The 24,354-nt window shown below is 46.7% G+C and overlaps 1 protein-coding gene across 1 annotated transcript in view; it reads right to left on the reverse strand.

Annotated features, from left to right (window-relative positions):
• Nucleotides 1-23,939, reverse strand: part of LOC116522039 (myosin-7-like) — a 73,869-nt gene extending 49,930 nt beyond the window's left edge. The window contains 17 exon segments of the mRNA XM_032236624.1: nucleotides 670-725; nucleotides 728-828; nucleotides 2,171-2,279; nucleotides 5,399-5,537; nucleotides 9,804-9,826; nucleotides 9,829-9,903; nucleotides 11,752-11,850; nucleotides 11,989-12,052; nucleotides 13,242-13,337; nucleotides 15,128-15,222; nucleotides 15,225-15,241; nucleotides 17,445-17,472; nucleotides 18,732-18,888; nucleotides 20,991-21,109; nucleotides 21,112-21,133; nucleotides 23,743-23,816; nucleotides 23,819-23,939. Of these exon segments, the coding sequence (XP_032092515.1) occupies nucleotides 670-725; nucleotides 728-828; nucleotides 2,171-2,279; nucleotides 5,399-5,537; nucleotides 9,804-9,826; nucleotides 9,829-9,903; nucleotides 11,752-11,850; nucleotides 11,989-12,052; nucleotides 13,242-13,337; nucleotides 15,128-15,222; nucleotides 15,225-15,241; nucleotides 17,445-17,472; nucleotides 18,732-18,888; nucleotides 20,991-21,109; nucleotides 21,112-21,133; nucleotides 23,743-23,816; nucleotides 23,819-23,939 (1,395 nt within the window).
• Between the last annotated feature and the right edge of the window lie 415 nt (nucleotides 23,940-24,354).

A 24,354-nucleotide genomic window follows, 5' to 3' on the forward strand; every position in this document is an offset into this window, starting at 1 on the left:
GAGGAAAAGAAGGAAGGAAGGAAGGAAGGAAGGAAGGTAGGAAGGAAGGAAGAAATAGATGGATAGGTGGGTATAAGGAAGGAAGGAAAACAGTGGAAGGAAAGAAGGGAGGAACGGAGAGAGGGAGAAAAGAAAGGAAGGAAGACAGAAATGGGATAGATGGATAGGTGGGCGGAAGGAAGGAAGAAACGGTGGAAGGAAAGAAGGGAGGAACAGAGGGAAGGAGAGAGGGAGAAAAGGAAGGAAGGAAGACAGAAATGGGATAGGTGGATAGATGTGTGGAAGGAAGAAAGGAACAATGGAAGGAAAGAAGGGAGGAACAGAGGGGAGGAGAGAGGGAAGAAAGGAAGGAAGACAGAAATAGGATAGGGTATGTTGGTGGAAGGAAGGAACAATAGAAGGAAAGAAGGGAGGAACAGAGGGAAGAAGAGAGGGAGGAAAGGAAGGAAGGGAGACAGAAATAGGATAGATGGATAGGTGGGTGGAAGGAACGAACAGTAGAAGGAAAGAAGGGTGGAAGGGAAGAAGGGAGGGTGGACGGATGGGTGGATGCAAGCAGGGAGGGAGGGATGAATGAGAGAGGAGAGAGATGAGAGGAGAGAGAGAGAGAGAGATGGGTGGATGGGTTGGTGGATGGATCTGGTGAAAGCTGAACAAAGAAGGACTCACGTCGAAGATCTCAAAGCCAGCGATATCAAACACCCCAATGAAATACTGTCGGGGCAGCTTGTTTCCAGCGTGGTGTTGATTCTCATGACCATCCAGACAAACATCCTCTCGTAGACCGACTTGGCCAGAGCCCCCGTGGAATAGGTCACCTGGGGAGGAAAAGGAAGGGGAGGGCAGAGGAAGCTTCTTCCCCTCCTCAATTCCCCAACAAGTTCAGGAGGACTGGACGAAGCTACAGCTATATTGAACAGAAGGCTAGAAAAGGATAGACTGGGCGAGGATATAGAATATAGAAGAGGAGAATAGAATAGAATAGAATAGAATAATAGAATAGAATAGAATATAGTAAAAATAAAATAAATAAATAATAGAAAATAAAATAAATAGAATAAAATAAAAAATAAAAATAAATAAAATAATAGAAAATAATAGAAAATAATTGAAAATAATTGAAATAATTGAAATAATTGAAAATAATAGAAAATAATAGAAAATAATTGAAAATAATTGAAAATAATTGAAAATAATTGAAAATAAAATAAATATGGAATGGGAATGGGAAAGAAGAGAATAGACATTAGTAAATAGAATAGAACAGAACAGAATATAGAATATAGAATATAGAACAAAAGAAAGAATAGATTAGAATACAGAATACAAAAATAGAATAGAATAATAGAACAGAATAGAATATAGAGAATAAAATATAAAATAGAATAGAATTAGAGTAGAGTAGAATAGAATAGAATAGAAAATAAAATAAATAAAATATGGAATGGAATGGAATGGGAATAGAATAGAATAGAATAGAACAGAATAGCGTATAGAGTATAGAGTATAGAATATAGAATATAGAATATAGAATATAGCATATAGAATATAGAAATAGAATATAGAATATAGATATAGAATATAGAACAAAAGACTAGACTAGACTAGAATGCAAAATACAAAATGTAGAATAGAATTATAGAATAGAATAATAGAACAGAATAGAATATAGAGAATCGATATAAAATAGAATAGAATAGAATTAGAGTGGAATAGAATAGAATAATAGAATAGAGTAGAATATAGAGAAAGAATAGAATTAGAATTAGAATTAGAATTAGAGTAGAGTAGAATCAGATTAGAATTAGAATTAGAGTAGAATAGAATTAGAATTAGAATTAGAATTAGAATTAGAATTAGAATTAGAATTAGAATTAGAATTAGAATTAGATTAGAATTAGAATGAGAATTAGAATTAGAACAGAACAGAATACTTTACTGGCTGAGTGTGATTAGACACCCAAGGAATTTGAATTAGACACACAAGGAGACAATCGGAGTCTGCTTGGGGTACGTGGGCCTAAAAACATCTCACCCCCGTTAAAAAAGAAATCCATAGAACGGTACGCCCACCTGGAGTTTGCATGTGAAAAGTGGCTCTCCTCCTTTTCTTTTGAGAGCTGGTTTTTCTTTCCGTGGGCAGGTGGATTCTTTTCTACCTGTGGACATTTTGCCCCTTTGGGTGACGTACTCGTTCCCCACTTTAACCCTCGGGTGGCAAAGCCCCTTCAGCAGGTCTGCGGAGTTGAGGCCCATCAGATACGCCGACTTGTCAGCTTCTGCAAGAGCCACAGAAGGGTGTCAGTCCAAGCTCCTCTCTTGGCTTAGGCCAGGACTGTCGAAACTTGGGAACTTTAAGACTTGTGGAATTCTGGGACTTGAAGTCCACAAGTCTTAAAGTTCCCAAGTTTCGACACTCCTGGCTTAGATGATTGGGTAGACAGGTTGGAAAAGGACTCAGGTGATGGACCGCCAATTCAATCTAGCGAAGGACTCAATCCGTACAACGTGCTTTTCAGCAGAAAATAGGCGTGCTGCCAACCAGGCCCAGTCCCTGCAACCTTTCATCGTTATGTCCGAGCCTCCAGTCCCCTCATCATCCTGGCTGCTCTTCTCTGCCCTCTTTCACAGTGTCTCAACATCTCTTTATATAGTGTGGTGACCAAAACTGGACGCAGTGTTCCAGGTGCGGTCTTACTAAGCCTGTGATAGTGAACCTATGGCACGGGTGCCACCTGTGGCACCCGGAGACATATCGGTGGGCACATGGGCTCAGCTCCGGCGCACGCAGCTGATTTTCGGGCCGGGGTGAAATCCAGCAGGTTTTGGAGAACCGGTAGCGAAATTTTGAGTATTTCAGAGAACCGGTAGCGGAAATTTTGAGTAGTTCGGAGAAACGGTAGCGGAAATTTGAGTAGTTCGGAGAACCGGTAGCGGAAATTTTGAGTAGTCCGGAGAACCAGTAGCAGAATTTTTGAGTAGTTCGGAAGACCGGCAAATGCCACCTCTTGCTGGCCCCAGAGTGGGTGGGAATGGAGATTTTGCAGTAATCCTTCCCTGCCCATGGCCCACCAACCACACCCACCAGCCACGCCCATGCTCACAGAACCAGTAGTAAAAAAACCTGAATTTCACCACTGTTCTGGGCCCACCAGAAGTCAGGAAACAGGCGGTTTTTGGACTCCAGGAGGCGGGGAAGGCCATTTTTGCCCTCCCCAGGTTCCTAGAAAGGCCTCTGGAGCCTGGGAAGGGTGAAAATGGGCCTTCAGGTCCAACCCGAAGTCGGGAAATGGCATTTCCGGCCTCCGGAGGCCTCCAGGGGGTGGGGGAGGCTGTTTGTGCCCTCCTCAGGCTCTAGAGAGACTCTGTATCTGGGGGGAGAGCGAAAATAGCCTTCCGGTCCCACCAGAAGTCAGTAAAGCGCCGTTTCTGGCTCTGGAGGACCTCCAGGGGGTGGGGAAAGCCGTTTTTCACCCTCCCTAGTTCCTAGAAGGCTCTGGAGCCTGGCGGGAATGAAAACGGATCTTCTGGTCCAACTGGAAGTCAGCAAGGGCCATTCTGGCATCCGAGGACTTCGGGGGGGGGACGCATGGGGGCGGGTAGGGAAAGGCCGTGTTTGCCCTCCCTAGCTCCTAGAAAGGCATGGGGAGAGCAAAAAAACAAACTTTTGGTCTAACCGGAAGTTGGCAAACGTTTCCAGCATTCCAGAGGGCCTCCGGGGAAAGGGGGGGAAAGCCGTTTTCACCCTCCCTAGGCTACTAGAGGAGCCTGGCGAGGAGCAAAACACGATCCAGCGTGCGATCGTGTGCCCAAAACGGGTCGAGCGCGGGGGGTACGCATGCACCGGGGGGTGTATATAATTATGGTACGGCACATGAGCGCACAACCCCATGCGCTCCCCCCCTTTTTCCCCACGATGGCAAAAAGGTTAGCCATCACTGTGCTTTATCGAACGGTATATTTATTTCGATAGTGTGGTGACCAAAACTGGATGCAGTACTCTAGGTGTGGCTTACTCTAGGTGTGTAAGGACTAGGTGCAGTACTCTAGGTGTGGCTTACTCCACTTACTAAGGCTTTATAGAGTGGTATTAGCAGCTCCCTTGATCTTGATAGTATCCCTCAACTGAGGATTGCATTGGCTTTTTCGGCTGCCGTCACCACGGATGGTTCCTATTTAACTGGTGGTCCACTAAGACTCCGAGATCCCTCTCCCAGTTCATCTACCCATCTTCAAGTCCCCAAGGTTGAGAAGCACTGCTTGAGGGATCCCTGGGATCGTGGATGAGGAATGAGGGATGGAGGAGAGGATTTGGAAGTGATGGATAGAAACTAATCAAGGAGAGAACCAATCTAGAACGAAGCAGAAATTTCCTGCCCGTTCGTATTTATGACGGTTACAGTTTCCTGGGGTCGCGCAATCCCTCGTTGTGAGGTCAACGGGGAAGCCAGATTCGCTGAATGGTCGTACTATTCGCTTAACAATGCCAGTAATGAAGGTTGTAAAAGGAGACGCCACTCATTTAACAACAGTCTTGCTTACCAAGGTATGGCTGATGCCCATTGGCGGCTGTAAGTCAGGTTCACCTGTATCCTTTTATAATTTTATCCTTAACTGTATATGAATAAGTAAAGGTTAAGGCTCCCCTCACACATATGTGCTACTCGTTCCCAACTCTAGGGGGGGGTGCTCATCTCTGTTTCAAAGCCAAAGAGCCAGCGCTGTCCGAAGACGTCTCCGTGGTCATGTGGCCGGCATGACTCAACTCCCCCGAAGGCGCACGGAACGCTGTTCCATTCCCACCAAAGGTGGTTCCTATTTTCCCTACTTGCATTTTTTAACGTGCTTTCGAACTGCTGGGTTGGCAAAAGCTGGGACAAGTAAAGGAGCTGGTTCACGGACAAATGCGCGCACGACAAAGTGTGCCGTCAAAACTGCGGCAAGAAACCGCGACGTCGAAATTGCGCCCACAAACAGCGGGCCGACAACAGCCGCCGACAAAAACACGCCGACAAAAGCGCGCCATCAACAAACACGTGAAAATAAGGTATAACCCTAACCCTAACCCTTACCTTAACCCTAATCGTGCTTTTGTGGGCGCGGTTTTCTCGGCGCGTTGTTGTGGGCGGATTTCAACGTTGCGGCTTTCTCGCCGCGCTTTTGTCGGCGCGCTTTTGTTGTGCGCGCATTTGTCGGGTCACGAAGGGAGCTCCCTCTGTTATGCGGCGCTGGGGATTCGAACCACCAAACTGCTGTACCTTTCTGATCGACAAGCTCAGCGTCTTAGCCACTGAGTCACCGTGTCCCTTGGTGTATGAATAAACCTTGGTAAATTATTACCTCATCATCGTAATTCGGGGGGGGGGGAGGAGGGAGCATGATCATTTCTTCCCCTCACCTTCGGTGCCATCTGGCTCGGCCTGTTCTTCTCGCTGCTTCTGCTTGAATTTCATGTTTCCGAAATGCATGATGGCCCCTGTCAGCTTGTAGATGGAGTTTTTCTCCTCTTGGGTGAACCCTAAGATGTCAAAGGCACTCTGGATTTGGAGGGGGGGGAGAAACAGGGGATGAGTACCGTATTTTTCGGAGTATAAGACGCTTCGAAGTATAAGACGCACCTAGCTTTTGGGGAGGAAAACAAGGGCGGGGGATCTGCTTCTGCCTCTCAGCAATTTGCCTCCTTGCAACAAACAGCAAACAGTACCGACAATATACACTGTTTCTAGTGTTATATTTCAGACTATACTCGTACAGATGCTGTTAAAATTGATGTGGCTTTCTGGAAGTATACGTCATCTTGTAGATGGAGTTTTTCTCCTCTTGGGTGAACCCTAAGATGTCAAAGGCACTCTGGATTTGAAGGGGGGGGCGAAAGGTTCCACCACAAAACCGCGGTCGTCTAAAGCGCGCTCGACGAAACCGCGTACCTGACGTCATCACAGAGCGACGAAAAAAGCACGCTGTGAGCGGTAAATGTAAAATTCACGCATAAAACTAAACCTAACCCCCCCCAAACCTAACTCTAAACCTAACCCTAACCCTAACCCTTAACCTAACCCTAACCCTAACCCTAACCCTAACCCTAACCCTAACCCTAACCCTAACCCTAACCCTTAACCTAACGCTAAACCTAATGCTAACCCTTAACCTAACCCTAAACCTAACCTTAACGCTTAACGTAACCCTAAACCTAACCCTAATCCTAACCCTAATACTAACCCTAACCCTAACCCTAACCCTAAACCTAACCCTAACCCTAACCCTAACCCTAAACCTAACCCTTAACCTAACCCTAAACCTAACCCCTAACCCAACCCTTAACATAACGCTAAACCTAACGCTAACCCTTAACCTAACCCTAAACCTAACCTTAACGCTTAACGTAACCCTAAACCTAACCCTAATACTAACCCTAACCCTAACCCTAACCCTAACCCTAACCCTAACCCTAACCCTAACCCTAACCCTAACCCTAACCCTAACCCTAACCCTAACCCTTACCTTTACGTGAATCGGCTTGCTTTTTAAAGCACCCTTTTTCTCCGCGGTCCTTGTCGTCGCGCTGCTGATGACGTCAGCGACGCGCTTTAATTGGGCGCGCTTTAGTGGACCGCGGTTTTGTCGTGCCACGGGGGGAAACAGGGGGATGAGTACCGTATTTTTCAGAATATAAGACGCTATGAAGTATAAGACGCACATAGCTTTTGGGTAGGAATACAAGAGAAAAAAATCTGCTTCTGCCTCCCAGCAATTTGCCTCCTTGCAACAAACATACAGACAATATACACTGTTTCTAGTGTTACATTTCAGAATATACTCGTGCAGATGCTGTTAAAATCGGTGTGGCTTTCTGGAAGTCTAGTTATTCTCTGCTATTTAAAAGAAGATGCAATAGCACTGGGCCTCTTCAGATCGGTTCCACCACAAAACCGCGGTAGAATAAAGCGCGCTCGACAAAAGCGCGTACGTGACGTCATCACAGCGCGACGAAAACAGCACGCTGTGAGCGGTACTTAAAATTAACGCGTAAATCTAAACCTAACCCCCCCCAAACCTAACCCTAAACCTAACCCTAAGCCTAACCCTTAACCTAACCCTTAACCTAACGCTAAACCTAACCCTTAACCTAACGCTAAACCTAACGCTAACCCTTAACCTAACCCTAAACCTAACCCTAAGCCTAACCCTTAACCTAACCCTAAACCTAACCCTTAACCTAACCCTTAACCTAACGCTAAACCTAACGCTAAACCTTAACCTAACCCTAAACCTAACCCTAACGCTTAACGTAACCCTAAACCTAAACCTAACCCTTAACCTAACCCTAACCCTAAACCTAAACCTAACCCTTACCTTTATGTGAATCGGCTTGCTTTAATTTAATTTTAATTTTAATTTAATTTATTTTTAATTTTATTTGTTGCGCTGCTGATGACGTCAGGTACGCGCTTTAATCGGGCGCGCTTTAGTGGACCGCGGTTTTGACGGGTCACGCTTCAGATCAAGCATTGATTTTAAAAAAACTTCTTCATTCTGTTAAGCTGTCTAGAACAATAATAAAGCAGTCTTTTAAAAAAACAAGTCTAATCATTTGAACATTCTAGAGGCATTTATAGTTATCGACTTACCTCCTTGCAGCAAAACAGCAAACAGCCTGATAAGCACAAGAAAAAAGAATCTGCTTCTGCCTCCCAGCAATTTGCCTCGAGGAGCAAACAGCAGGTTTCACTTTCAGTTTAAGCCTGCCTCCCGATCATCAGCTGTTTCAGGCTGCAGGGATTGCTATAATCTATCACAGCCTACGCAAGCCCCCATTTTCCCCGTTTGCTGCAAAGAGATAAATTGCTGGGAGGCAGAGGCCAAAGGGTGGGGGACGGTGGGTTGGCTGAGTTACTGGGGCTACATTGAGTGTATAAGACTCACCCAAATTTTCGCCCTCTTTTAGTGGGGGATAAAGGTGCGCCTTATACTCCGAAAATACAGTATTAACTCCACGCTCAACCCAAACAAACCCACTATTCCAATTCCAACAAATCGATCTCCAATCTCAGATTGCTCAGATATAGCTTGGACTACAAGTCCCATGAGACTTTACATGGGGAAAGTTCAGGGCGCAATGCCGTAGTTTAAACATCTTGAACTAGAGGTGTCGTACCTGGGCAACTTGAAGACCTGTTGGACTTCAACTCCCAGAATTCCCCGGCTAGCCACGCTGGCTGGGGAATTCTGGGAGTTGAAGTCCACCAGTCTGAAAGGGGCCACGTTTGAGAACCCTGGCCTAAAATGAAGTTCGGCTTGGAATTGGGAGATTGGCTCGGCTGGGGAATTCTGGGAGTCGAAGTCAAGTTGGCATGTGTCGTGCCCGCTGTCGGAGCCTGAATCTGCGGAGGATATATGAGCTGGAGCTAGAGCCGACGCAGATCGAGGGGGTGGCCTCGTTGGCTTCAGAGGAATGTGGGGAGGAGCAGGACGAGGCAGCCCGGGGCCCCTCAGAATTGGGACAGCTTGCTAGTAGAGAGGAACGGGAGCAGGATGACCGAGAGAGGGCGAGCAGTGGACATGAGGCGACGGAACTCAGGCGATGAGCAAGGACCACCCCTGATCCAAGAGCACGGAGAGTGGAGAGAAGGCGGGAACAGCACAGACTGATCCGGCTACTCGGGAGGAAAGTACCCGGCCCCTCTTCACAAGGCACAGCTGGGGACTAAGACTTAAGGAGATGCTGTGCGGAGGGGCCTTTTGTCGGGAACAAACGAGTTTGGTGTGCTGGTAGTTGGAGTTTACAGGACTGCTTGCTTCTTCCTTGCTGGTGAACTCAGGGCCTTCTTCCTGACTCATTGTTTATTCCTGGTTTCGTGGACTTGCCAAGAACACGCGAGTGTTTGGGGGCCAATTTGGAGCATTAAAGGGGAGTTTGAACTCTCAGCTGGCTGTGCGACCTTTGTGCCTTGTCCCGGGACATCACGCTGAGGTTCAAGGCTCAATAGTCCAAAACATCTGGCACAAAGAGTGTCCAGTCTGAGCAATCTGAAGACCGGGGACTTCAACTCCCAGAATTCCTCAGCTAGCCACTCTGGATGGGGAATTCTGGGAGTTGAAGTCCACAAATCGTAAGTCTTCAAGTTGCCGAGGTTCAAAGTTCAACAGTCCAAACATCTTGAACAAGGAGTGTCCAACCTGGACACCTTGAAGACCTCTGGCCTTCTGTTCCTATATCAGGCCGGCAGCCATCTTTTCGTTTGGATCTTTGGCCTGCCACATTTCCTATTATTCTATTATGCATTTCCTATTGTGGGAAAATGGATTGCATGGAGTTAGATGCTATGTAGCCATCAACATTCTTTCTAGAAAGCAAAGGTCATCCTTTGTCTTTGAACCTCTGCACCTGACTGGAATTGGATGGGTGGAAGCTGCCAACATGGCAGTGGAAAATTGGACTCTGGGATGGACTTGTGGGTGTGAGGGCAAGATCTTGAACTTTCAACTGGGTGGGGGAAAACCGGGAAGCTTTCAGATTCAGGTTTTCCCAGATGTGCCAACATGTCTCTCTTCATAAATTGGAGCAATCCTTTGCCTCGGACTCTGATTTACTTTTGGATGCTATTTGGAACCCCGACATCCAAGAATTCTCTAGCTGGATGGAGAATTCTGGGAGTTGAAGTCCACAGATCGTAAATCTTCCATTTGCCCAGGTTGAAACCCATGCTGCCTGGGGAATTCTGGGAGTTGAAGTCCACAGGCCTTCAAGTTGCCAAGGTAGGACACCTCTGATCTAGAAGCCAAGTTGGGAGAATATTACTCACGTCAGTTGCCAACAGTTCCTCGCATCATCGATGGAAGGTACTGTGGTCTCTCCTTGGGAGATGAAGGCGTCATAAGGATTGTTGGTGACCAACATCATGTCTGGAAAGAGAACATGGAAGAATTCAAGCGTTTACACACCTTCTCTTCCTAAGTGGTTATTTCCCCCCCATCTGGTTTCGTTTACCAAAGTTAGAAGTGTTTCACCGCAACTAATTTGAAAGGAGACTCAACTCAAAAGAAAGTGGCGCCAAAGATGTGGGGTTTTTTTTTTCCTTTTTTTTCTTTTATAAAGTTTTTTTTTATTTTTTTCGATTTGTTTTTATATTTTAAAAAAATATAAACGTTCCATCTTTCCTGAAGCAGTGTGTCATCTGGGTACAAATATTTATACAATACAATACAATAGAGTTGGAAGGGACCATGGAGGTCTTCTAGTCCAACCCCCTAGGCAGGAAACCCTTCGGGCAAATGGCTATCCAACGTCTTCTTAAAGACTTCCAGTGTTGGGGCATTCACAACTTCTGGAGGCAACTTCTGTTCCACTGATTAATTTGTTCTCACTGCCAGAAGTTTCTCCTCAGTTCTAAGTTGCTTCTCTCCTTGATTAGTTTCCACCCATTGCTTCTTGTTCTACCCTCAGGTGCCTTGGAGAATAGTTTGACTCCCTCTTCTTTGTGGCAACCCCTGAGATATTGGAAGGCTGCTATCATGTCTCCCCTAGTCCTTCTTTTCATTAAACTAGACATCCCCAGTTCCTGCAACCGTTCTTCCTATGTTTTGGCCTCCAGTCCCCTAATCCTCTTTGTTGCCCTTCTCTGCACTCTTTCTAGAAGTCTCCACATCTTTTCTACATCGTGGCAACCAAAACTGAATGCAGTATTCCAAGTGTGACCTTATCAAGGCCTTATAAGTGGTATTAACACTTCATGTGTTCTTGATTCTATCAATGGAATGGAACAGAAGAGAACAGAATAGATAGAATGCAGTGGAGTGGAGAGGAATGGAACAGAATGGAACAGAAAGAACAGAACAGAATAGATAGAATGTAGTGGAGTGGAATGGAACAGAACGGAACAGAATAGATAGAATGGAATAGAGTGGAGTGGAACAGTACGGAACAGAAGAGAACAGAATAGATAGAAGAAGTGGAGTGGAGCGGAATGGAACAGAACAGAACAGGATAGAGTGGAGTGGATGGAGTGGAGTGGAATGGAGTGGAGTGGAATGGAATGGAATGGAATGGAATGGAATGGAATAGAATAGAATAGAATAGCTGGAAGAGACCTTGGAGGTCTTCTAGTCCAGCCCCCTGCTTAAGCAGGAGAACCTATATCATTTCAGATAAGTGACTGTCCAGTCTCTTCTTAAAAACGTCCCGTGATGGAGCAACCACGATTTCTGGCGGCAAGCTCTTCCACTGGTTAATTGTCCTCACTGTTTGGAAGTTTCTCCTTAATTCCAGCTTGCTTCTCTCCTTGATTAGTTTCCAACCATTGTTTCATGTCCTGCCCCACTTCTTTGGGACAGCCCCTCAAGTGCTGGAATACTGCTATCATCATCTTCTTTTAATGACCCTTGCTGGATGGAATCTAGGCAACTGAATGGAGCTGAGTATTTCCTGGCCGGATGCCTTTCCCTGTCGCCAATGCGGAGTTTTGTTCAGCGGATAAATTCTCATTGTATCGAAAAGAGAGAAATATCTGCCTCTACCCGGGACCGAACTCACAGCCTCATCAGTGTGAGGCGAGAGCTCCGCCTCTAGGCCACTCTGAGAATGCTATCATGTCACCCCCTAATTCATCTTTTCTTTCGACTAGCCAAATCCAAATCCTGCCCGGCGACGTTTTTTTTTTTTTTTTTTGGTAGTCTGGCGACCAAATTGGCTGCCGGATTCCTCGTGTGGTCTTAAAAACGCGGGTTTTTATAAATCCCTGGTGAATAACTCACCCAACAACTCCGGCTTCTTATTAGACAAGATCTGGTAAAAGATGTGGTAATTCCTCTCCGCCTTCAGCTGGAAGATTACTCTGGATTTTTCCAGGAGGTCTAAAGGGAAGACGGGAAAAGGAGAGACAACGACAGAAAAGATACCGAGAGGTGAATGGGTGGGGAAGAAACAATCCAAGGGCTTTCAGGGAATCGATGACGAAACTTGGAGCGGTTTGGAATATTTGATATACTCACAGGTTTCTATGTCGGCTGACGCCAACTTTCCTGTCGCCCCAAAGTGGATTCGGATGAATTTACCCTGCGGAAGACAAGAGAAACGGACTGAGAGGAGGCGGAAGAGGGTGTGGTTTTTTTCCAGGATTTTTGTTATTTTTTTATCTCTTACATACCATTTCAAAGATACATTCCACATAATTCTTCTTCTTCTTCTTTACATTTGTCATTCTTATCCATTTATTATTTCATTTAATAGGTTATAATATACAGTTTGGGTTGCTTTATTTACCATCCCTTCCGCTTGTTGTGACACCACCTAATTTTCCCTTTCTCTTCCCCCTCCCTCCCTTCTCTACTGGAATGGTATAGGGTTTCCTGCATAGACAGGGGGTTGGACTAGAAGACCTCCAAGGTACCTTCCAACTCTGCTATTGTATTGTATCGTATTGTATTGGTATTTTATTGTATTGTATTATTGTATTGTATTGTATTATTTCATTGTATTGTATTATATTGTATTGTATCGTATCGTATTATTGCATTGCATTGTATTGTATTATTGTATTGTATTGTATTGTATTGTATTGTATTGTATTGTATTACTGTATTGTATTGGTATTGGATTGGTATTGGTATTGGTATGTATTATATTTTGTATTGTATTGTATTATTTCATTGTATTGTATTGTATTGTATTATTGTATTGTATTGTATCGTATCGTATCGTATTATTGCATTGCATTGTATTATTGTATTATATTGTATTGCATTGTATTATTGTATTGTATTGTATTGTATTATTGTATTGGTATTGTATTATTATTGTATTGTATTGTATTATTTCATTGTATTGTATTGTATTGTATTATTGTATTGTATCGTATCGTATCGTATCGTATTGTATTATTGCATTGCATTGCATTGTATTATGTATTGTATTGTATTGTATTGTATTATTGTATTGTATCATATCATATCGTATTATTGCATTGCATTGTATTGTATTATTGTATTGTATTGTAGTATTGTGTTTGGTATTGGTATTGGTATTGTATATTGTATTGTATTGTATTATTTCATTGTATTGTATTGTATTGTATTTTTCATTGTATTGTATTGTATTATTGTATTGTATTGTACTGTATTGTATTGAATTGAATTGCATTGCATTGCATTGTATTATTGTATTGTGTTGTATTGTATTGGCTGAATACCACGTCTGCTTGGTACTCCAGAGAGCCCGAACCTTCTCCTTCTCCTTTCAGCCCTACTTACAAATCGGATGAGTTGTCGTTCCTCAAGGTCTTGGCGTTGCCGAAAGCCTCCAGAGCTGGATTGGCTTGGATGATTTGATCTTCCAAGGTGCCCTGTAGATATAGGGTGAATGGTGGTGGTGGTGGGGGGGCGGGAGAAAAGGATATATCAAAAGGTTAAATCGGGTGTCTGCAAACCTGCGGCTCCGGAGCCGCATGTGGCTCTTTGACTCCCTCTCCTGTGGCTCCCTGCCGACCCAGTCACGCAGCCTGCTCTCCGCCCTGAGACACTAGCCCAACACAGCCATGGCTGATGACAATCTCACTAGCATGAGGGCGGGCGGCAATGGTGGGTTCCAGATCCCGTCGCAACCGGTATATTGCGATGGGGTCAGGCGTCGTTTGCCCGTTTGCATCAAAAAGCAGTAAGGAACACGGGCAGCGGGTGGGACAAACAAGCCACCATTCCAGTACGGTGGCCGCTCCTCCAGCTACCACCGGTACACCCGTACCGGGCCATACCACCTGGAATCCACACTGACTGGCGGGATGGGAATGGGATCCAGGATGGGAAAGGGAGACAGGCCCACAGCTGAGGAACAAGCACAAGCCACGGTGGCGGCTTCCCCGAAGCCTCTCAATAACTCAGTAAACGGGGGGAAAAATAGAATTCCTAAACCCAAATAAGTAATAACTAACACATGTCCCCATATATTAGTGGTGGGTTTCAAAATTTGTAGAACCTATTCTGTAGGTGTGTCCTGCTTTGTGGGAGTGGCTTGCCGGCCATGTGACCGGGTGGGAGTGGCTTGCTGGCCATGTGGCTGAGTGGGAATGGCTTGGCAGTCATGTGACTGGGTGGGCGTGGCCAACTTGCAAAATGTGGTGAAACTCACTTAACAACGCTCTTCCTTAGCAACCAAAATGTCAGCTCAGAAACTCTGGCATTTGAAGCACGCAAGTCTTAAAGCTGTCAAGTTACAAGATCCTTGCACCCCTAACCCTTTAGGAAAAAAAAACCCAGGGGTGTTCGAACTTCATAGCTTTAAGACTTGTGGACTTCAACTCCCAGAATTCCTCCTCCAGTTCATGTTGGCTCAGGAACTCTGGCCTTGAAGTGTGCAAGTTACAAGACCCTTGCACCTCTAACCCTTTAAAAAAAATCCCCATGGGTGTTCAAACTTGACAGCTTTAAGACTTATGGACTTCAACTCCCAGAATTCCTCCTCCAGTTCATGTTGACTCAGGAACTCTGACAGTGAGAAGGTTGGGGAGGAACATGGGCCAGTCCTGGAGTCTGGGGAAGGCTCGGGTGTGTCAGAGGCAGAGAGGAGGCCAAGGCCATCTGGTAGTGATGTGCTGCCTCCGAATCTGACATTAGCGAGGCAGAGGAACAGGGGGCCTGTTCCCAGTGTGCGCATCGGCAGAGCTGCCAGAAGGCAAGAACAGTTAAGACCAAAGGGGCGACTCAGGAGTAAGGCTTGGAGGTGATTGGCCCCTCCCATAGACTTAAAAGAGGAGCAAATGGACGTGAACCTTTGCGGGAAGCAACTTTGTTCATTCTGGTCGGTTCAAACTCTGAGAAGCGCCGTTGGACTCTGTGCTCCTTTTGGCCTTGCAAAACTAATTGGCCATTAGGTCTCTGGCAGCGTTTCAAGGGCGATAAAGGCGGGCGCTTATCAGGATTACCCAGAAAGACTTTGGCAGACTTCTGAAGGACTCTTCACAGACTATTTGTGAATCATGACGGGCTGTGAATGACCATAATTCACAGCCGTTTCTATAAAAAGGGTTTTTGGGGACTAAGTGTGCGTGATTTATGCTTTCTCGGGAAGTCTAGGGCAGAACACTCCCCACCTTAAAAGTTCCCAAGGTTGAGAAACTCCACCCGATTGGACGCTCACCTTCCCCGTTGCAGCTGCTTGGTCCTTCTTGCTACGGTCCCCAATGGCAGCGATGACCGCAAAATATTGAATGACCCGCTTGGTGTTCACCGTCTTCCAGCACCGGATTCTCCGCTACCGGATAGGAAAAACAACACTCCTTACATTATGGCTGCAATTTGAGCCAGGCAGTCAATAAGATCACAATTCGAGACCTTCCCAGCCAGTTTCCAGCAAGCAAACTGGTGGGGGAGGTTGGATTCACTTAACGACCATGCAATCCACTTAACAACCACAGCAATTTCACTTAACAACCGTGGCCAACAAGTTGTAGAAAGGGGCTCGGCTCAGGTAACAGCTGTCTCGTTCAGGTACGGAAAGTACCCATTATCGTAAGTCAAGGACTGTCTCTACATAAGCCAAATTTTTTCAACCTGGGATATCAGAAAGCGAAGCTAGGTCAAATCAGATGGGTACAGCCAGTCCTCGATTTACCACACTTCATTTAGTGACCGTCCGACCGTTTCTCAGACTTACGACCGTCACAACATCCCCCTAGTCACATGATTACATTCAGATGTTGGACCATCAACTTATACTTATGACCGTCGCAGAGTCTCGGAGTCACGTGACCCCCTTTTGTGACCTTTGTGACAAGCAAAGTCCATGTGGAAGCCAGATATGCTTAACGACCGTCTTCCTATCTTAACGACTGCAGTGATTGACTTAACAAGCGTGGCACGGAAGGTTGTAAAACAAGGCAAAATTTCACTTCATACAACTGTCTTGCTTAGCAACAGAAATTTTGGGCTCAGCTTTGGTCGTAAGTTGAGGGCTACCTGTAATTGGTTGGGAGACCAATCTAACCCTATCAATTTTGTCTTTCATATATGATATATATATATATAATGTTATATTTGTGCTGATAAATAAATAAAGGGAGACTTTATTGGGTTTCTGTCTGGATGGTCTCTTGTGATGAGCCGAAGGACAGAGAATGGAAGTGTGATCTTCCTCCCATATTTGGGCATACCAGGGGTTGTGACTTTTATATATATATATATATATATATATATATATATATATAATATATATTATATATATAATATATATATATATATATATATATATGTTGTATTTGTGCTCATAAATAAATAAAGGGAGACTAGCATAGATCTATTTCAAGCTATTTAGCTCTCATCAGCTAGCCATACCCTTACTGGGATTAGAACCTGTACTGTACTGCATCCCAGGCAGATGTGTTAACCATTAAGCCATAGAGTTCTTCTCCTTATCAGCTGAGCCAGGGAAATAGGTATGTATTTAGTGTCACAACCCCTGGTATACCCAAATATGGGGGAAGTCTACTGCTTCCTTTCTCTGTCTATCGTCGTCACAAGAGACCATCCAGACAGAAACCCAATATTTTTACTGTTGCCTTTGTTACATTTGTGTGTATTTGTGCTGATAAATAGTCTCCCTTTATTTATTTATCCTTGTCTCCCTTTATTTATTTATAACTATAACTAACTATAACTATAACTAACTATAACTATAACTATACTATAACTATAACTCTAACTAAACTATAACTATAACTATAACTATAACTAAACTAACTATAACTATAACTAAACATATATATATATATATATATATATATATATTATTATAATATATTAGTTATAGTATATAGTATACTAGTATAGTTATAGTATAGTATATAGTATAGTATATACTATATATAGTATATTATACAGCTCTGTGTGTGTGTATATGTGTGTGTGTCCCAGCATAACTCTGGAACGCCTTGAGTAATTTCAACTAAACTTGGTACACAGATGACTTACTCTGGAAACAAATACTGTGGGGGTAAGACACCCCTAACACCCCCGGGGTTTGTGTTCTGTTAAGATACAGCCTGTTGTGCCTTAAAATGGCTTCTACTGTACAGCTTAGTGGAGTTGCCCTGGTAACGGCTTCATAGTACTCCACAAGGGGGCTCCCTCTGGTAAGGGGGAAAATCCAACATTGGAAATTACATTTGTTCCAGACATTTCCGCCCTATAAATAGAACCCGGACAACGCCGAGTTATCAGCTAGTAGTATATAATCCAGATTCCATTTTCCAATCCAGATCCTGCAAATGGGAAGGGATCCCAGATCCCTAAACAAATGTTATGTCCACATAGCTTCGTGCTAGGTTAAAGCCTGAAGAAAACCCGCTTTAATTTCGCTGTGAGAAGGACGCACAATCAAAATGGAAAATTAGTCCCATGGGATGGTAAGACAACTAAAGTGTGTTGCGAAAGATCCCAAGGCAGGAGATGGGACTTACGTGATAAGGATGGACTGGTTCTCACGATCTAGAGAAGGGAAAGAAAGAAAAAAGTTTGGAAAAGAAGGGGAGAAACACGAAAGCAAGGGAGGAGGATCAGAAGGAGGAAGGAAAAGGAGGAAGAGAAAAAGGAGAAGACAGACAAAGAGGAAGGGAAGGAAGGGGAGAGGAGAAGAGAGACAAGGCAGGAGGAGGGGAAAAAAGACAAGGAAGGAAGAAGAAGATTGACAAGGAAGAAGGGGAGGAAGGGAAGAAAGATGAAGGGAAGAGGAAAGGCAGAAGAAGATTGACAAGGAAGAAGGGGAGGAAGGGAAAAAGATGAAGGGAAGAGGAAAGGCAGACAGACAAGGAAAAATGGAAAAAGAAAATGATGAGGAAGGGAAGAAGAAGATAGTCAGAGGAAGAAGAGGAAGAGGAGAAGAGAGACAAGGAGGAAGAGGAAAGGAAGAGGAGAAGAGCAGACAAGGAGAGAAAAAGAAATAGATAAGAAGGGGAAGAAGAAGAAGAAAGAAGAAGAAGAGAAGAAGAAGAAGAAGAAGAAGAAGAAGAAGAAGAATGATGAGGAAGAAGGAGAGGAAGCGAGGAAGGAGACAGACAAGGAGGGAGAAGGAGAAAATAGACAAGGAGGGATGGAAGAAGAAGGAGACAAAAGACGTAGAGGAAGAGGAGGAAAAGAAGAAGGAAAGGTAGATATAGAGAAAGAGGAGAAAAAGGAAAAGATTGACAAGGAGAAAGAGCGAAGAGACGGAGGAGAAGCTAGAAGGAAGAGAAGGAGGAGAGGAAGGACAAATAGGAAGAGGAGGCATAAAAGAAGATAAAGAGAAGAGGAAAAGAGAAGGTAGACAAGGAGGAAGAACAAGACGAGAAAGAAAGAGAAGGAGGAAGAAAAAGATAAGAGAAGAAAAGAGGAGGATAAAACAGACAGAAGGAAGAGGAGGAAGAGAAGGAAGAGTAGGAAGATAGACAAGGGAGAAAGAAAGAAAGAAAAAGATAAACAAGGAGGAAAGAAGGAGAAGATAGACAAGTGGAAGAAGAGAAGAAGACAACAGAGAAGGAAGAGGAGAAAAAAGGAAGATAAACAAGGGTTAAAGAGACAGAGAAGAAGGAGGAAGAGATAGACGAGGAAAAGAAGAAGGAAAAGATAGATGAGGAAGAGGAGGAAGAGAAGGAGAAGAAGATAGACAAGGAAAGAGACATTGGACTTCCTGAAACCTTCATTCTTCTCTGATGACAACCAGGTCCCTCCTTCTGACTCCCTGGTCCTCCTTTACCTGTGAGGTCCTTTACCTGTCAACATGTACTGATAGGCATTGTCGGAGATGGAGAAGATGTGAGGAGGAGCTTCACTACGCTTCTTCCCTCGATAAGCGGCCACCACTTCCGCGTTGTAGACGGGCAGCCACTTGTAGGGGTTGACCGTCACACAGAAGAGCCCCGAGTAGGTCTAGAGAAGAAGAGAAGGAAGCAAAGTGGATGTCTGGAGGTCCTCCTGGACTACGGAAGAACCCCAGACTTAACATCTCCAAGCACGGGAGAGGACAATTGATTTCTTCCTTAGATGAAAGCCCACCTTCTCCCTGGAGATGTGCTCCTCATCCTTGGGAAAGGTAAGACCATGGGTTCCACCACAAAACTGCGCTCGACTAAACCGCGCTCGACTAAACCGCGTAGCTGACGTCATCAACAGGGCGACAACAGCGCGGAGACAGAAGCACACTGTAAACGCTAAACCTAAAATTAACCCCTAAACCTAACCCCTAAACCTAATCCTAAACCTAACCCTAAACCTAACCCTAAACCTAACCCTAACCTAACCCTAACCCTTAACCTAACCCTAAACCTAAACCTAAACCTAACCCTAAACCTAACCCTAAACCTAATCCTAACCCTTAACCTAACCCTAACCTAACCCTAAACCTAACCCTAACCCTTAACCTAACCCTAAAGCTAACCTAACCCTTAACCTAACCCTAAAGCTAACCCTAAACCTAACCCTAAACCTAACCCTTAACCTAACCCTAAACCTAATCCTAACCCTTAACCTAACCCTAAAGCTAACCCTAACCCTTAACCTAACCCTAAACCTAACCCTAACCTAACCCTAAACTAACCCTTAACCTAACCCTAAACCTAACCCTTACTTTAAGTCGAATCAGCTTGCTTTCAAAGCGCTATTTAAAGCGCCCTTCTTTCTCCGCGCTGGCTGTTGTCGCCCTGTTGATGACGTCAGTGACGCGGTTTAATCGGGCGCGGTTTAATTGGGCGCAGTTTTGACGGGTCACAAAGACCATGGACTTCAACTCCCAGAATTCCCAGACTAATCATAGTTGGAAGTTGAGGACTATCTGCATTGTTGATGTAACTGGGATGGCTTCCGAACACACCTGTGTTTTGCTCGTGTTCTGCCGCGTGTGTTTTGCTCATCACCCCCAGATCCCCGCAGGGTAGGAAGAAGGGCCACCTTGCAAAGTGTTGGGGCCTGTCGCCTGCCGGCCCCTCCAGTAGCCGAATCAGAGGAGGCACCGGCAGCAGGGGCGTCAAGGTCAGCATCAAGGCAACCTGGGAGCTCCGAGGGGGAAGAGGGAGTGGAGCCGTCAGAGAGAGAGGACGAGGAGAAGAGCGGAGCCTGGGCCATCTGTCAGCCCTCAGATGGAGAGTCAACAGCCTCCAGGTCTGGAATGGCTGATGAGGAAGAGGAAGAAAAGCTGGGTCCATTGCTTGATGCCACAAAACGAGAGGAGAGCAATGGAAATCTGTTGTGGCCCAGCAGGAGCCGTTGGAGCTGCCAAAAGACTCCGACAGCAAGGGGCCCTATGAGTTGGCTTTGGAGGATGTGGAGGACCCTGGACAGGGTTCTGACTCCGAGCAGGGCGCAGAGAGGACGGTTGGCCACCAGGAGGCGCCTGAGCCTTGGACCAATGGGGAGGAGACAAGGGAGTGTGATCCGGACGTCAGCAGTGAGTTGTTCCTGGATGCCTGGCACCTGAGAGCTAATAGGCGTCAGGAACAGTTGTGCAGTTACAGGAGGTAATTGCACTCAGCTGGTGGTCATTAGGCTCCTCTCCAGACTATAAAAGGAATGCTTGTGCACACGCCCCTTTTGCAGTATTCAAGGCATTAACTAATGTTGGAGACAGTATTGTGAGCTTGGCAGGCTGGATTGCTGCCAAGGCTTATCTGTGCTGGATTGCTGCCAAGGACCTGTCTGTCTATTAATAAATTCCGTAAAGTATCTTTGGCTTGGAGTGCTTTGATGTGGAACGAGGGGGGTCAGAACAGACATCTATGGGCCAGTCCTCAGGACGAAAGAGCCACCGCTGCTAGCGAGGCCCCACCCTAAAAGGCAGGGGGACAGAGGCGAATAGATGTGGCAGACAACTATTCGTTTTCTGGCCTGACGGACTTGTTAGCCTGCGAGAGACACGTTGAGCCGGGGCTGCTGGTGCCCCTAATGAAAGGAACCTTTTGAGTTCTCGTTGGAGGGTTGGTCGTGTTTAGGGAGCTGGGTCAGAACACAAAGTCGTCCCTCCCCGTTCCTTGGCTTACGTAGATCATCCAGGCGGCGTAGCGCTCCTTCAGGTTGTAGAGCACGGCGGGTTCGTGCAGGAAAGTCAGCATGGCCATGTCCTCGATCTTGTCGAATTTGGGCGGGTTCTGCTGCATGATTGGTCTTCTTTGACCGTCACCGTCTGTCAACGACAAGGAATCGGATCTTGAGGTTGGGCGGGGCTCGCCGCGAGAACGGGGCTCCCTTTCCTCAACCCTACCTTGACTCGTGACGCTACTCTTTGAGACACAAAAGTTGGATGGGTGACTTTGGGCCAATCACCAGGAAATGGGAGTTCTAGTCCTGCCTTAGCCATGAAAGCTGGCTGGGTGACTTTGGGCCAATCACCAGGAAATGGGAGTTCTAGTCCTGCCTTAGCTATGAAAGCTGACTGGGTGACTTTGGGCCAATCACCAGGAGATGGGATTCGTAGTCCTGCCTTAGCCATGAAAGCTGGCTGGATGACTTTGGGTCAATCACCAGGTGATGGGGAATTCTAGTCCTGCCTCAGGCATGAAAGCTGACTGGGTGACTTTCGGTCAATCACCAGGAGATGGGGAGTTCTAGTCCTGCCTCAGGCATGAAAGCTGGCTGGACGACTTTGGGTCAATCACCAGGAGATGGGGAGTTCTAGTCCTGCCTCAGGCATGAAAGCTGACTGGGTGACTTTCGGTCAATCACCAGGAGGGGAGTTCTAGTCCTGCCTCAGGCATGAAAGCTGACTGGGCGACTTTGGGCCAACCACCAGGAGATGGGAGTTCTAGTCCTGCCTCAGGCATGAAAGCTGGCTGGGCGACTTTGGGTCAATCACCAGGTGATGGGGAGTTCTAGTCCTGCCTCAGGCATGAAAGCTGGCTGGACGACTTTGGGTCAATCACCAGGAGATGGGGAGTTCTAGTCCTGCCTCAGGCATGAAAGCTGACTGGGTGACTTTCGGTCAATCACCAGGAGATGGGAGTTCTAGTCCTGCCTCAGGCATGAAAGCTGACTGGGTGACTTTGGGTCAATCACCAGGTGATGGGGAATTCTAGTCCTGCCTCAGGCATGAAAGCTGGCTGGACGACTTTGGGTCAATCACCAGGAGATGGGGAGTTCTAGTCCTGCCTCAGGCATGAAAGCTGACTGGGTGACTTTCGGTCAATCACCAGGAGATGGGGAGTTCTAGTCCTGCCTCAGGCATGAAAGCTGACTGGGTGACTTTCGGTCAATCACCAGGAGATGGGAGTTCTAGTCCTGCCTCAGGCATGAAAGCTGGCTGGGCGACTTTGGGTCAATCACCAGGTGATGGGGAATTCTAGTCCTGCCTCAGGCATGAAAGCTGGCTGGACGACTTTGGGTCAATCACCAGGTGATGGGGAATTCTAGTCCTGCCTCAGGCATGAAAGCTGGCTGGACTTTGGTCAATCACCAGGATGGGGAATTCTAGTCCTGCCTCAGGCATGAAAGCTGGCTGGACGACTTTGGGTCAATCACCAGGAGATGGGGATTCTAGTCCTGCCTCAGGCATGAAAGCTGACTGGGTGACTTTCGGTCAATCACCAGGAGATGGGAGTTCTAGTCCTGCCTCAGGCATGAAAGCTGACTGGTGACTTTCGGTCAATCACCAGGAGATGGGAGTTCTAGTCCTGCCTCAGGCATGAAAGCTGGCTGGGCGACTTTGGGTCAATCACCAGGAGATGGGGAGTTGTCCCGCCTCAGGCATGAAAACTGACTGGGTGACTTTGGGCCAATCACCAGGAGCTGGAGAGTTCTACTTCTCTCTGCAGCCACGCGAGCTGTCGCCCCAGCTCAGGTTATTGCACATGTGCGCATGCCTCCCGCTGGCCAGCTGTTTTTTGGGTTGCACGCGCATGTACAGGGGGGTTGCATGCAGGCACGGGGCAAGCGATTGCGTGTGCAAGAACCGGGTGGATCCCAGGAGACTGCAAGGAGACCTACTAGGCCCAAAATGGGGCACCAGACGGGGGGGAGCATGCATGTGTGGGGAGCGTGGGGGGGCGTGCATGCATGCAAGGGGGGTTGGAGCACGGGGGGTTTGCCCGCACATGTGCAGGAAGGTGGGGCACGGAGGGTCACACGTGCATGCGTGGGGTGGGGGAGAACAGGGAGGGTCACACATGAATGCAAAGGGGGGCGGGGCATGGGGTGTCAAGCGGACATTGCATTTGGGCACAGGAATGTCTGTGCTTTCGTACACACGACGACAAAAAAGTTAGCCATCACTGGTATAAGGTCTCCTGCTTGAGCAGGGGATTGGACTAGGGCAGAATCAGCAAACTGCGGCTCTGGAGCCGCATGTGGCTTTTTTCTCCCTCTGCTGCGGCTCCGTCACTGGTCGGTGCCACAATTTTGAGAAGAGCTCCCAGTGTGAGGGGGGGGGGAGAGAAGCACAGTGGGCCAGGAGAAGACTCTATGGCAAGGGGAGGGTTTTCCACATTTGTCTCCACAATTGTTAGGGCTTTCGGTTATGACAGGTAGAGGAAAGAGTACCCGCGCTAGGAGGAGACTCTATGGTGGGGGGAACTGAACTTCCAGTCAGCTCCAGAATTGAACAGGGGGCTTCCGGTTAGGACCTTTGTGGCTCCCGGTGTTTTCTCTTCTGTGGGAAACTGCTCCAAATGGCTCTTTGAGTGTTTACGTTTGCCGAGCCGTGGACTAGGGACTTCAAAGGCCCCTTCCAACTCTGAAGATCTGACTGGGAACGATCACCCTTGGTCCAGAAAGTCCTCCAGCAGGACGAGATTCACCTACCTTGCCCTTTTCCGTTTCTGCGGTGACTTTGCCACCTTCTTTGGAAACGATCTTGGCCTTCACGAATTCCTCTTGTCATCCGGCACAAAGACGTCCTTCTTCAAGTCGAATGGCCGTGTCTGAGTTTCGATGCGAAGCTTTTCCGACAGGCGCAGGAATGGGGCGGCAGCCCCGAACTCAGATGCATCGAGTTCCATGGCGGGAGCTGCGGAGAAAAAAAAAAAGAGTTTAATGGAATCTACGGGCGTGATGCTCTCGCGGTGGGCAGGCGTAGGATTCGCACCTGCCAGACTTGGGGAAAGTTTGAACGAGTTTGGTGCCTCCCTGAGGCGGGACGGTTTTCTTGAGGACGTTTCACGGCCCAACTAGGTAACATCATCGTGCTCGGAGGAGGAGAGGAGGGGGAGGGAAGGAGGGAGGGAAAGGAAGGGGGACTGTGGGGTCCCTGGTGCTCTCTGAGCTTGGTAGCGTTCTTACAGATGTTTCATGACCCAACTAGGTAACATCATCAGTGCTCAGAGGAGGAGGAAGTGAAGTAGGAAGTGGAGGAGGAGGAGGAGGAGAGGGAGAGAGGAGGAGGGGGACTGTGGGGTCCCTGGTACTCTCTGAGCT

Source organism: Thamnophis elegans, chromosome Z (assembly GCF_009769535.1).
Source record: "Thamnophis elegans isolate rThaEle1 chromosome Z, rThaEle1.pri, whole genome shotgun sequence".
NCBI classification, from domain to species: domain Eukaryota; kingdom Metazoa; phylum Chordata; class Lepidosauria; order Squamata; family Colubridae; genus Thamnophis; species Thamnophis elegans.